The sequence below is a fragment of the Macrosteles quadrilineatus genome, unplaced genomic scaffold, assembly GCF_028750875.1.
Source record: "Macrosteles quadrilineatus isolate MER2022 unplaced genomic scaffold, UCM_ALF_1.0 Scaffold_1__1_contigs__length_201487025, whole genome shotgun sequence".
Lineage (NCBI taxonomy): Eukaryota > Metazoa > Arthropoda > Insecta > Hemiptera > Cicadellidae > Macrosteles > Macrosteles quadrilineatus.
Genome location: NW_026542594.1, coordinates 67673871 through 67688906, shown reverse-complemented (window position 1 = coordinate 67688906; position 15036 = coordinate 67673871). Strand labels below are relative to the sequence as shown.

At 32.4% G+C, this 15036-nt stretch overlaps 1 protein-coding gene across 1 annotated transcript; it reads right to left on the bottom strand.

Annotated features, from left to right (window-relative positions):
* Nucleotides 1-5166: 5166 nt before the first annotated feature.
* Nucleotides 5167-14407, bottom strand: LOC128997792 (uncharacterized). Its single transcript, XM_054423505.1, has 2 exons — nt 14284-14407; nt 5167-5783 (listed from the first exon to the last, which is right to left on the bottom strand). Exons 1-2 carry the CDS (start codon nt 14405-14407, stop codon nt 5167-5169), a joined length of 741 nt encoding a protein of 246 aa, XP_054279480.1.
* Nucleotides 14408-15036: the final 629 nt, after the last annotated feature.

Sequence of the window (15036 nt, the reverse complement as noted above, 5' to 3'; positions counted from 1 at the left end):
AACCTCCAGTTAAATACCGGTTTTTCTTTTAAGCTATTAGGTATTCAAATCGAATCGGACAAGTTTAAATCAAACGCAAGGTGAACAACTAAAATAAAAATCTTTTATAATGTTTTTCTATGATTCAAAATGAATAACTCCAGTATTGTTTAAGTTTTTTTTCTCTTTTTTAGACTCAAAATAAACAGTAAATTATATCATTTAATTTGGGCTATTGATCAGTTGATTCATCTAAGTTCAAGATAATGTATTACTCAATCAGTAATGATAAATTCGATTATTCCTCGGATATGATTTTTTTATACGCTGGGTCCTAAAGTACAATATTATATGAGCTCCTTATTTTAAGAATATTATCATATTTTTATCATTGTAAGATTACGAATGGCGCATTTAATTAAATTGCATACCATTTGTACCACAATAGGTATTGGCAATTTAATTGAATATTTTAAGTAAACCAGAGAAAGTGTTTTAGAAATGAGACTACGTATAAGGAAAACAATACAACAGTTGGCGAAGAGAGGCTATAAAACACATTAGCCCCCTCTCTTCCAGTACTGAATATTGCAATAAAAGCTCTTTGCAATGCCTCTTGCGTCACCCCGTTACCTTTGCTAAGGTGATACAATATTAAATAAATCAGATTATGAACGCAGTTATGAAATATTTCAAACGTTTTGGTAATATTTATAACTACCAACAATCTAAAAAAACTATTCCCTTCAATTGAATACTCTTTTGATCCATATGAAACCTCTGCGAAGGTGTAACAACTCGTGATGCTGACAGAGACATTTCGACGAGACAGAAGTTTCTCACACATGTACTCAGGTTGGTCAAGTTCTATAGTTTTCATATAAGGCTGCAGGTTAGGCTAAAATTTTTATTTACTGACATGATTTGCGCAGTGTTTCTGGCCATGGTTCAAAATCCAAGGGTAATGATCCGGGCCGTACATTTTGAGTTGAACATTTTATGGGGATAAAAGTCTGGGGCTAATTCCGGCCCGTTCACTCTAGGTGTCATAATTTATTTGTTCAGATTACATTCATAACCGTGAAAAGAGAAGTTTAATTCCACCTGTAGTTTATTCAACTCATGTTGTGCTATTCAAGAGACCTAGCCTGGAATTTTACGCCCAAGGCTGTGACGTCCGTTTTGCTCAGGGGGTAAAATTCCAAAAGCATAAAATTCCACTACTGCATAATTACGTTTCAACAAATAATAAAACGTCTCACCCTCACACACACACCCTATTAAACCTCGAGAATTATCAGTTTCCTGGTCTTCATGAGTATGGAGAAGAGGAGCCTCTTTGTATATATGTAATGTATGATATAAAAAATGCTAGTTTCTAACTCCTAACTGAGTCTTCCGCTTAGTCCTCAGATTTTGTAGGATGATCAGTTTCTTTAAATTATCACATATCTCTTGATGCACCAAATATCCCAACAATTGTGAAACATAAATTTAATTTTATTCTTCTAAACTTAAGTAGACATACTGAAGGAATCAAAATAATGAACAGTGATAATGTAGCAATATATTCTTGACAATCAAAACTTCAGGACACATTTCACGATTATATTACGTTGTCTAGTTGCCAAACGATGTGCAAATAGTTATTTCACGACAAACTATAGTGTACATTAGAACTCACAACAAATAAGACTAAGAAAAGATATGTGCTATGAATTACCAGCAAGGATGTTTTTATCGCTCAATTATAATTGGTTGAGCGAATACACAGTAAAAACAGCCGTAAAATGAACACTCTAGAGTTTAACAAGACAGTCTTGATTAAGCACTTCTTTTAAAAGTTGTCCTTTTTACAGCCTTTGCTTGATTGAACCACTTGTTTATAGGACCTCAAATAGTTTGCTCCAGTTCTACGATGAATAAATATCCTGAATATAGTTATATAAGAGAATCACATATTAACAAATGTTGGAATGGTTGTCATGGAAAAAAAACACGAATCAAATAATATTTTAGTTTAAAGTCTTAGTTTGACACTGAATTTAACACTAAAATACACACTATACTGTTACGTTTATTTATTTATTTTTATTTATTGTATACGGAATCACGACTATTACAATAAGATACATATGGCTGATTTGTTTTAGAACTTTACATGGAAATATAATAACAATAACAAAACAAATTGGAAAAAATATCACCATCAAATTATAACAAATATAGCATTTACAAAGCTAAGGAACAAGCAAGAGCAATGAGGAAAGTGTTAAAATCAGGTACCCAGGCAAATGAAAGAATGAATCAGGCAACAAATTAATAGAACATAGTAATATACAACAACAATTAAATTGAGTAAAATATAAATAACAACGACAATGAAGCAATGCAAAGAGACATAAAAATAATAAATAGTAACCTAAGTGTTAATTGTGTTAACTAAACGTGGTTATTAAAAACGCTTAAACGTACTAAATTATCAGTTTTTTAGCTCCTAAAAATGGTTAAGGGCTAAATTGCAAAATTTTATGTTTCAAGCGTCTTTATGTACATATAACAATTAAAAGTGTCTCAATTAGAATCTCAGAAACTATTGGATTTACTAAAAGCAATTAATTTAAACGTCAACTAGTTTTTTATAAAATAAAAAATATAATTCTACAACTTCAAATAATATCTTTATTTTAAGTATGAAGAATATACTTTTAATTTCTTAATAAACACCATATGTTTTTTTACAATTAAATGCAACGGCCACACGTTTTAATTTTTACATTTTCCTTGTAAAACTACTTGTTTAGGAGTTACGATTTGTAAAAAATGGCTTGCTGACCACAAAGACCTTTTTACTTTTAACCTTCGATGTGTTCGCCACAATCCGTAAGTCAATGGATAGTCCTGTGCAGTATTTTACACTACTGCATTTCCTGTGTATAGTTACCTAAAATGCAATGTAGAATAACCATAGGAAATTAAATTAAACAACCTTTATACTTTCGATTAGTATTTAACTTACTGTACGTAAAAAGCAATAAAACTTTTATATCAAGCATTTAATTACAAGTCATTTGCTAAACGTGACCAAACGAAACAAGTTTTTGTAGCTTCTGATAAAGGTCGAGGCTTAAAATAATATTACTTTCGCCGTTTTTCCTTTTGACACGCTATGGCGTATCATGGCGTGAAAAAACAACATGCAAATCATTTAATTTACATAAATTCATGACAGCTTTTATTAGGATCTTTATTTTACTTTTGACTTGAAATGCATTACCTGCACAAAAATGCTTACAAAATGCATGAGTCCAGAGGTATCAAACAATTTTATAATCAATGATACGTTTTGGTTACGTTAAAAAATACGTACAAAATACGTATTGTAACAATACACGCATTTCCACTTTCATTTTTATACGAAAAACCCGAAATAATAACACAGAAACTCCGATGTCATGAATAAATCCTGTTGTGAGGTGTAGAATAAATAACTTTGCTGTATTTGATTGGTTAATCCATCTTAACCTTGCGAGTATCCAAAGATGACGTTCTACTTTTCGTCATCTAGCACCCGATCTATTTTCTCCCTTTTAACTTGGAGAATACAATGGACTAGAGGCTGGTGTATTGAAAATTTGGAGATTAGTTTTTTTTTCTATCTGTTTGTATCTACAACAAGATAGTCACCAATGTTACTTTACTTTAAGTAAACTCACCCCAATTATACTTTAACGGAATTATAATTTAACCCAATTATAATTTAACAGTTTGCTTTACATACTGAACGAGTCATCTTCATCCATACAGACCCCAAACTCACAACCAACCCGTTTTGGCATTACCTTTTCTTGGACAAAACACAAAATAAAATATTACGCATTAAATCTTCAAAACTCTTAAGGCCGTACAGTCACCAATTTGTATTTCACAAAACTAGTTTCTATTCGATAACAACGTGTATTGTATTTGAACCTTCAATTTAAAAGGCATAAAACTTTTATAAAAAAAAAAATACACTTTTTATACCTCATAGTTCCGAAAAGGTCAAATTTGGATCGAGTTTAAGACATTTTTAACGCGATGTTTCAGTTAGTTGGTATTTTCACTGGAATAAAACATGTCAAGGTTGGTAGCTCAATGTTCTCTAGCAGCTAAGGTTTGTATAAAACTTACAAAAATAGCTTCGATCAAATTTGATTCAAATTCCTTAGCTACAATTGTTAACCCGATATACCACACTACGTAAAATGTAGGTAGGAATATTTATTTTAAAATCAACTAGTTAAAATTCAAAGCCTCTAATGATAATTGAGTATTTTAAAATACTTGAGTACCTTTACCTTTTAATCATAACAACAATATGGCGATGGCCTCGTACGATAAATCATAGATATGACACACAAGCCATATCGTTTTGACCTGAAAGTACACGTCGTACTTCTTACACCTTATTACGAAGGTTTATTGAGCACGTAAATTAATGTGGTAACTTGTTGTTTTCACATTTCGTAAAAAGGATGAATCTCTCTAGAGTAGGTAAGCAATGCACGTAATTATACAGAGGCCTTTAACAAATCTTTAACAAACGATAAATTCTTTGGATCAATTCATACGTTCGCCATTTAAAAATACTCTGATCGCTGGTTTGTTATTGTAATGTATAGTGAGACAGTTATATCCTCACAATTGCAGGAAGGTTATCCAAGGAGTAACACCAGGAATGCCTTTGATAAATTACCCTCCGCAGCTTCCATTGTTCTCAACACAATTTTCTCCTGTGTCATTTATATTTACAACTAGATTACAAATGTTATTTCACAGCGGATTTCTTTAATCAGATCAAACCTCATCAGCATAAGGTAGTAAACATGTAGTACTTTACCTTCAATATTAAAATTTTAAGTGATTTTACAGTCTAAGCATATACTAAAAAACTTAATAAAAATTAATTGATAGAACAATTCATTTCATTAATTAACCTTTGTAACTAAGTCTTAAAATTAAATGTTTTATTTAAATAAAATTTAACCCTCGTCATCTGCGCAGGATTATTTTTCTTTAAAGAATACTTTTCAAGATTGCAGACCCTTTAGAGATGCAAGCCATTTGGAAAGGTAAACAGTACACACACACACAGTAGGTAACAGTAGCATTAGGTAGTGATGGCATTAAACATAACGTGCAACGTTAACTGTAGGAGCAGGTCCAATGTGGCCTCTCTACGACGTAAATGTAGGAGCGGGTCCAATGTGGCCTCTCTGCGACGTAAGTGTATGAGCGGGTCCAATGTGGCCTCTCTGCGACGTAAGTGTAGGAGCGGGTCCAATATGGCCTCTCTGCGACGTAAGTGTAAGAGCGGGTCCAATGTGGCCTCTCTGTGACGTAAGTGCAGGAGCGGATCCAATGTGGCCTCTCTGCGACGTAAGTGTAAGAGCGGGTCCAATGTGGCCTCTCTGCGACATAAGTGTAGGAGCGGGTCCAATGTGGCCTCTCTGTGACGTAAGTGTAGAAGCAGGTCCAATGTGGCCTCTCTGCGACGTAAGTGTAGGAGGGGGTCCAATGTGGACTCTCTGCGACGTAAGTGTAGGAGCGGGTCCAATGTGGCCTCTCTGCGACGTAACTGTAGGAGCGGGTCCAATGCGGCCTCTCTGCGACGTAAGTGTAGGAGCGGGTCCAATGTGGCCTCTCTGCGACGTAAGTGTAGGAGCAGGTCCAATGTGGCCTCTCTGCGACGTAAGTGTAGGAGCGGGTCCAATGTGGCCTCTCTGCGACGTAAGTGTAGGAGCAGGTCCAATGTGGCCTCTCTGTGACTTAAGTGTAGGAGAGGGTCCAATGTGGCTTCTCTGCGACGTAAGTGTAGGAGCGGGTCCAATGTGGACTCTCTGCGACGCGACGTTTAGTTATTCATATCCACAGCTGCAGGCGCACGTGTCTAGTATTTAATTCTGTACATAGTCTTGTGAGTCTTGTAATCTTGCATTTTCCTCTTGTAGTTTGTAATCATACATTTCTTTATATTATGTAAAGACTATGATTATGTATCATATCTTTAGATCTAAAAGGCCATTGAAAGTTGTTTATTATGCTTTAATCGAATTACAAACAAAACAACTCCTATTTGACCTTAAAATGCATTTCCACCTGTTAAGTAAAACAATAATATTCCAAAAAAGATCAGTATAAACCATATACTTGATTTACTATCAAAGGCAAAATAAATTAACTCTTCAGTATTTTTCTTTAAATGAAATCGGAATAGTGAAGTAACAATTACTTCACAATACACTAAAATTTTACACTAAGTTCTAAAAGAGGATAGTTGTAAATCAACAACGTTGATAAAATTCAATGGAAAGTAAAAGTTTATAAAATTATTTAAAGAGGAAACCATAGAAAGTTGAATAGTGGGTTATCAAAAAACTACAAAAACAGTTAGTTTCGGATTATTCACTGCAAACCAATGTTTATGTCATTTGTATAAATTTAAGATTAAAATATTTTCTTTAAAATAAATTACCAATTACTTAAAAAAAGATCTTCCAAAAATACAATTACATTTAATTTTAATTTTACTCTAAAGTATTATTTTAGAGTCAACCAAGTTCAGCGTGGATTAACCATGGTAATTTGAGTTATCGTGTTCAAATCGTTAATTATGTCTATCACACGATAAACACAAAACCAATTTACCAATTTGGCGGATCAGTCGGGATCCTGACATGATTTGTATTTCTAATTTAATTTGTAGCCTTTCTTAAACCTATTTGCTGATTGCGTAAAATGCCATCTTGAGTGTTACATACTGACAGAAAGACAGACAGAAATGTAGATGAGACTTGTTTCGGCTTCTTTAATGTATAAAGCGTAAAAATAACCTAAAAATTTATGATTCTGAGCAATGTACAGACAAAACTCTAATTTTATTTATATAGATTTAATTTGTAACCTTTCTTAAACCTATTTGCTGATAACCTAATTTTTACATGTGGTAACTTGCTCCAGAATAAATCTGTCCCAGAACCAAAAAAAAAAAAATTAAAACCCTTCCGAATATAAAGTTGACGTATAATTACTACAATCCATCGGTCTTACTTTTTTATAAAATCTATTCAAGAAACTAATAAACTATACTGTAAAACATAGGTATTTACAAAAACTACCTACTTCCACAGGACAGTGTAATTTGTTTGCAAATTAACGATTTATTTTCCTTTTTAGTACAAGCTGTGTCTGCTTGTTTATTGTCAACTATTGACTTTGTAAGTTATTGTATTGTATGTACCGAATAAAAACTTGAAAGCTACTGAAATAGAAACAACCACAATAAGCGAGAATTATTTACTAAACTTAAATTTTTGTTTTATATTTAGATACCTTAGATGACTAACTTTAAAGGGTGTGCCAATTTACTTTTATAGCTTTATTTTGTAGTGTTAGGTGTGCAGAGTGACATACTAAAAGATGTCCAATATCTGTGCAAGTGAAACCCCCCAAAAATACCTATTAAAAATTGCGGATTTTCCCAACATTGGACAAATGAAAAATTAGTTTATTTGATACTAAGTTATTGATAATTTACTAAAAATATGCACTATACTACCCTCCCTGTAGCAGCAAACCTAGATACCTGTTAAACCTAATTTTATTTATATACATTTAATTAAACATCCAATCAAATGAAAACTTGCTGAGTTTGCAGGTTAGCTGTGACGGAGTTGTTTTACTCATAAAATAAAGTTACAATTTGAGATTATATAGTGTATTACACTATTTAACTAAATGGAATGAATTGTCGTAAACCTTAAAAATAACCGTCGATTTCCATGGGTTTCGCCTATTTTTGATAAATAGAAAAACTAAATATATTTAATCACAAATAACTCAAAAGCCATTGGGTTTAGAGGAAAATGGTAAATACAAAAAATGTGTATTTTTAGATGGACTACATTTTGTATATTTAACTTTTTCCTTTATCTCTAATAATAAAGTCACTATATCAAAAAATACAGAAATATGCCACCATTTCCAATATGGCGGCCGTAGCACAGCATCAATTTTAGGGGACTTTTTGTATGTTCAAAAGGAAGGTACACCCAACATCTGTACCAAATTCTCCGCCTGTGCTAATTTTTTGGGGTTTATGGAATTTTTCGCTTATTTTTACTGCACATCCAACGATGGAAAAGCCACCATTGTGACCGTAATTTTAGCGGTTTTACCGTGCACCGTTTTTGGTCAAGTTTTAGTATGTTGCACACCAAACAATACAAAATAAAGACATAAAACGTTTTCTTGAAATTTTTTAACGAGATCTGTATCGGTTTTATTTTCTTTTTTTTAGTTTCCCTAAGGAAGCAGCACCCTCAAAAATATAAAGTAAGCGTTAAAACTATTACTATAAACTTTCCGCTTCTAGATACCTTTTTACTTGTCGACTTAGAAAATATATTACTCAACTTAGGGCAATAAGTAATAGATTATGTTTTCTGAAAACTGACATCAAAAATTTATTTAGCTTACTATGACCAATTTTAGTGTGCTAAATATTTTTACCCTTTTAGGTAAATTGTTATGCTATTTAAACCAAGTGATTTCGCTTACCTTTATCAATAGTTCAATACATAAGAAAATCTGAAAAGCAATTGAAGCTAAAAGTAAAGAACAGTACACACAACACCTGTGTGTGAGATTATATTTAGTGAAGTATGTATTGTGTTTATTTCGTGACAAGTGTTGTAAGTTGAAAGGATCTCGATATCAGAGTCCAGTATCGTGGAACATAATGACAAACAACCTTCAACAGCTGGTGTCCCGGGACAGGGACACTCATATTTTATACTGTATCTAACGCGCTGTTTGACCCTTACCGTGGGTCGATTCACGTTGCGTTTACCGAAGAGAAATTTATTGTTACACATGCATGACATAGAATAAAAACGGAAACAGATAAGAATTTATTTACGAAAAAGAATGTCTATGTTTTTTACATAGATTAGATTAATCGAGTAATCAAATAAACGTAGTTTGCTCATTTTATCGTGCAGTAAATAGAAATGCAAACAATCAGATTAAAAATTTGTCTCCATATAGTTTTTGCAGAACATCAGTTTTGCCTCATGTACACCTCAAGCCGATGAAAAGTCGTACGTTTGAAACTCGGCGCTGTTTTAGATAATGTTTTAATAAATGATTTTCTAGGTGAATGTAACGCTGCAATATTGCTAAGCATGCTACGAACAAAAATCTGTTCACAGTTCCCACTATTATTATTAGGTATATCCACAGCCACCTCTAATACATATCCCATTCTTGTCTTTATATAATTGTATATATATATATATATATATATATCCTACTAATATTATAAATGAGAAAGTTTGGATGTATGGATGTATGGATGGATGTATGGATGTATGGATGTATGTTTGTGACAAGTAAGTTTACGCGAAAAATACTGGTCGGATTGGGCTGAAATTCGGCATGATGTAGCTCTCAATCCCGATTAACATATAGGCAAATGACAAATGACAAATGACAAACTTTATCGCCTTTAAAACATGGTACATGCATGGCATCGTCCGGGAAGAATACAGTATAATAATAATTAACATTAGGCCTAGTATACATCCAAGACTTCTATTTAACATTCTATTGACTAGACCTATAAGTTGAAATATAGATTGGGTTGAGACAAATATTCTACAAACTCATTCACATCATATATACAAATATCTAACAATAAACTTTGTAAACATGTTTTAAATTTCTTATCATCTAACAACTTAATATTTTGAGGAAGATAGTTAAAGATTCTTTTACCTGTTTCAAAAGGTGAATTAATAGTAGCTTGATAATTGCACTGATTGACTCTCAAAAAACTATTTTGTCTAGTACAATGACTATGAACTAAACTATTGGTAGGAAACTCATTTATGTTAGACTTAATATATTGCAATAAATTTAACACATACAATGCAGGTACAGTTAACACTCTTAGTTTTCTAAAAAGTGGCTTACAGTGGGTTCTTCTCCTTACTTTACACATTACTCTCAAAGCTCTTTTTTGTAACACTAACAATTTCTTAATATTATTATCACAGCCCCAAATCACAATACCATACATCAAGTGACTTTGAATTAGAGAGAAATAAACTGCTAACAAAATATCTAAGCTTACTGTATTACTAAGTCTTCTGATCACAAAAGTGCATATTCTTATTTCAAAAATTCTTTCGGGCTCCGCCCCAGTGGCTCTGGAGTTTCCCATTTTAACCTTATGAGAAATAGAATTATTGAAACTTAACAGCTGTTTCAATTAAACAAGTTGGTTCTGTTCTATGATTTTCAATAGCATTAAAGTTACAAGCATTACCAACAGGGTGCAGCAATATTATTTCTTTTACATTTATGACAACAGCTAATTTCAACCAAAAGGTGAGTGAGCGTAGCGAACGAACTTCAACCTGGAGGCGAGTTAGCGTAGCGAACGAGCTAACCCGAAGGCAAGTGAGCGCAGCAAACGAGCTCCAACCTAAAGGTGAGTGAGCGTAGCGAACAAACTTCAACCAGGACGTGATTGAGCCATGCGAACGAGATAATCTTTAAAATTAAGAAGTTAAACGGGGCAAAGCCCGCGGGTTACAGCTAGTATATATATATATATATATATATATATATATATATATATATATATATATATATATATATATATATATTATATGATTATTATTGACTAGTGGCTTGTAGGGGCAATAGCCCCTATATACAGTATATGTAATATATTCTAATAATTATTTTGTACAAATTATTTGTCTCATGGGTTACCGTACCCTACCTTGAATTATCGTTTAAATTTTTTGTATATTATAATAATGTATAACAGTTATCACATACCTGCATAATTCATTTTTATGTCTGCTCTGTTTAGGATAAAAATTCAAAAGGACTCTTCATGTGGTGGGTTTGTAACATAAATTTTCTAATCATAATACAGCAAAAGAACATTTTCAATAATCTTCACTATTAATTAAATATATATACATTTTTTTTAATATAGACAAATTCACTTAGAAAAACACAACACATAGAGATAATGTCATCTTCCAAATTGTAAAATACTAATTCTGTAACAAAATCTATCTGAAAACAACATTTGTTGTGTAGTATCCATTTTGGTCCATTCCTTGGTCTTTATTTGTTTCTATTTCTATTTTAACGTCATCTGGCCGCTTTACCCGGCTAAAAGCAACATAAAGTTGACCATGGGTAAACACTGTTTTTTTTTTCAAATAAATTCCAACTTTTGGGAAGGTTTGGCCTTGCGCTTTATTTATAGTAATGGTGAAAGATAATCGCAATGGGAATTGAATCCTTTGTAAATTTAAAGGGCATATTAGGATCTGTAGATATTAGTTTTATTTTTGGCATGAAAAATATGTTCCCTTTCCCTACTCCAGTAATTACTACTAACTTTACACTTTTTTCAGACATACCCAACACAACCAATCGTACTCCATTAACTAATCCAGACCCTATTTCTTATGAGCATCACTATTGAACCAACTTTTAAAACTAATTTGTGTAGTGGCATTCCAGATGGTGTAATTTATATTTATAAACTCAATTGGTATGTTCAACCTCTCTGTAGGGTCATCTGAAACTACTTCATAATTACTGTAGTAGATTTTTAATACTTCTTCATTTAAATTATCACAATGTTCATTTAAAGGACATACAATTATTTGATTGGAGTAGTTTTGAATATTTTCTGGATTTATTGAGTTGCCATAAACAATTGTACAATCAGAGAGAACAAAGTTATCTGGAATGTCAATTGCCCGTGTTGCCCTATTGCTCTCTAAGATTCCATTACCTAATATAAGCGTAGAAGCCAATCAGAAAATGCTGTTTCATTTTCATTTGCACGCATGTTTACTTTCAAATGCACTATAGTTACATACAATACATATATTACATACTACCTTTAACACTATTAATACAACTTTTGTAGCCAATAGTCAATGATATTACCATATGCTTTAAATAAATCTAAACCACATGTTTTAAAGTAAACAAATCGGACATGACCTGGATTCCCATGCTATTGAAATGTGATTTATTTTATCCTGTAATAACCTCTTGGTGCATAAGTAAGAAAAATGAGTATTTTTCCCCAAAACTTCATGCCCAGACCTTTAAAATGAGACCCCTCCCAGCTTTCTACGGCCTCCAGTTCGCTCACAATTTCATTGTAAAATTTTGGGCTTACGGAATTAGATATATAGATATATTATATTATACATTATATACATATGATATATATATATATATATATATATATATATATATATATATATATATATATATATATATATATATATATATATATATATATATATATATATATATATATGAAATTAACTTGAGACCACCGCCGATATATATATATATATATATATATATATATATATTTTCATCTACGAGTCTAATTTATTTCTATTTGTTCTGGTCTTTTACACACCCATTTATCGAAATGTGAAAACGGCACTCAGTTAGAGACACATTGAATGTAACGAGTTTTAATTTAGTTTAAAGCCAACAGAATATACGCATGTTTACTTTCAAATGCACTATAGTTACATACAATACATATATTACATACTACCTTTAACACTATTAATACAACTTTTGTAGCCAATAGTCAATGATATTACCATATGCTTTAAATAAATCTAAACCACATGTTTTAAAGTAAACAAATCGGACATGACCTGGATTCCCATGCTATTGAAATGTGATTTATTTTATCCTGTAATAACCTCTTGGTGCATAAGTAAGAAAAATGAGTATTTTTCCCCAAAACTTCATGCCCAGACCTTTAAAATGAGACCCCTCCCAGCTTTATGAGAGAGCTTTCTGTTCCCTTTGTATGAACAGAGTAGTATGTGAACGCAGTGCGATCAGAGTTTGCCTAGAACTGTATTGTTCAACAGTTACGGGTTTGAATATGTATTAGATTTATGTTTATAGATAGGGGAAAATGCACCAACACTTTTACATCAAACACATTCAATAAGCCGTATTTCCGTTTGAGAGTTTTGTTGTCTGTGTTAAAAATGCCCTTAATAGTGTTTGTATATTCGACACAAGCTACGGAAGAAAATAAACTTAAAACTTTACGTATTTACAAGCAGGAATGTTTTTTTTTTTACCGCTGAAAGTTATAATGTTTTTTTATAACTAAGTCCGTTAATAGCTAAGTGTGCAAATAAAAGAGTTTCTACTACAAAGCTGAAAATGTTATAAACGTAATCATTCTTTTCTTGAGTCCAGGGAAAACTCCTAATTGCCTAACATTCTATTTATAGTTATCTCATATAAATTATGCAATTGCATTAATCAACAAAGTAGAAACCTTGTTTATCTTTTTGTACGCTGTATTTTAATCAAAGGGTTATTAAATAGATAGGTTAGATAGATATTAGGTATTAGATGTTCATGCTTTGTTAAAATTTTATAAATTTTACAACATGTTGACCCTAACACAAGATATACAGGAGCTAGTCACTGACAATTAGATTCTAAATAATAAATATGCATATTTCCTTTTCATTTTATTATAACGTTCAGCTATTTTCTTATAAATGTTCCCTGCTTGTCAAGTACGTTATGCATAACAGTCACTTAGTGTTAGTGTTTATGTTTAGTTAGTTTACTGTTTCATGTAGGCTAGTTTCATTTTTGCTCAAATTCGCAAACGTATTATTAGTTGGGGACATGCCAAAAGAAACTCAATCATAAATAGAAAGCAAGAAATGTTCTATAAATCAGCGAACTGTCGAGTTAGTCCCAAATAATTCCCATTTGTCACAAGACCAAAGATAGCCAAGATAACGGGTGAGCCATTCAAATTCATAAAATCTGGGTCTTATTGTTATTGTTGTAACGGCCTAGCCGTTTATACTTTTGATAATTCATTTTAATCGACTGCTCAGGAAATATGATAATTAAATAAGGAATTGGCAGGGTAGGAGTAACTGCCACATTTGTATAAATGGCCTGGTTTGGTGTTAACATCAACTATAACACCTTTGTCAATACATTAGTAAATACATCAATATGATCATCGTCCAAACCAGTGGTCAGGAACTTAATAAATATTTATTTCAGTAATTATTCGAAGATTATTGAGTCTCCATATGAATATCCCAGCATCGCCAAACTATCTCCAACCTCGTCTAAATTATAACATTATTCTAGTAGCAAAAGTTATGAAGCTGGAATATGCGCATATCCGGTGCTAACTCGGGCTTTCTGCTGACGGAGCTAGCCTCCGTTGGGGAGTGTATTTGTCGGGCAAAGAGGTCGAGCCTTGCGCAGGGTGCCGCTCAGCGACTACGCTGAACGCTGATTGGTCCACGAGGCGCATCAGCACTGCCGACAACGAAGGAACAAGGCAGTCCGCGTTGAAATCTTAATTAAAACAGACGCGACTCCGCGTCCCTTTAACCTAAATTTTATGTCTTTTGTTCTAACTTAAATTTCTAAATTCGTTTGCTCTCAACCATAACTGTATAGTTTAGTAAGTCGATTAATCAATAAATCTCATTGTTTCCAAATGCGTGTATAATTTTAATAAGCTCCCAAGTTTCTCGGTCAACGCGAGTTTCCAAGTGGCGATTGTTTTCGGCAACGAGGCTACGGGGGTCTCATTGTGACAGTGGGCAACAATCACAGACAATATATCCAAAGAGCTTTGGTAAAACCTTTACAATTTGTGCTAAAGTGGCTATATCAATTGTGCAGTAATAATAAACATTGATAAGTTTATATGATAATACACCGGACTAATTAATGACTCATGAAGAGAATAATTTACCATGCCATATGTCATCGAAATAAGATAATTTTCTTTGCTCCAGTTATCATGGTAACCAATTTAAAAATAAATAAATAAAACTTTATATATACGAATTTGAAAAGATGGTGTTTTGGCATGTAATATAAAATGTTAAGTTACACAATGTGTAAATAACACAGCTGTTATTATTTATTATT

Excerpts from the sequence above, each read along its gene's own strand:
- LOC128997792 (XM_054423505.1), bottom strand. The coding sequence starts at position 14,407 with ATGCGCCTCGTGGACCAATCAGCGTTCAGCGTAGTCGCTGAGCGGCAC. Across the intron at positions 5,784-14,283 it reads TCCGTCAGCAGAAAGCCCGA|AGAGGCCACATTGGACCTGC; the intron begins GTTAGCACCGGA and ends CTTAAGTCACAG.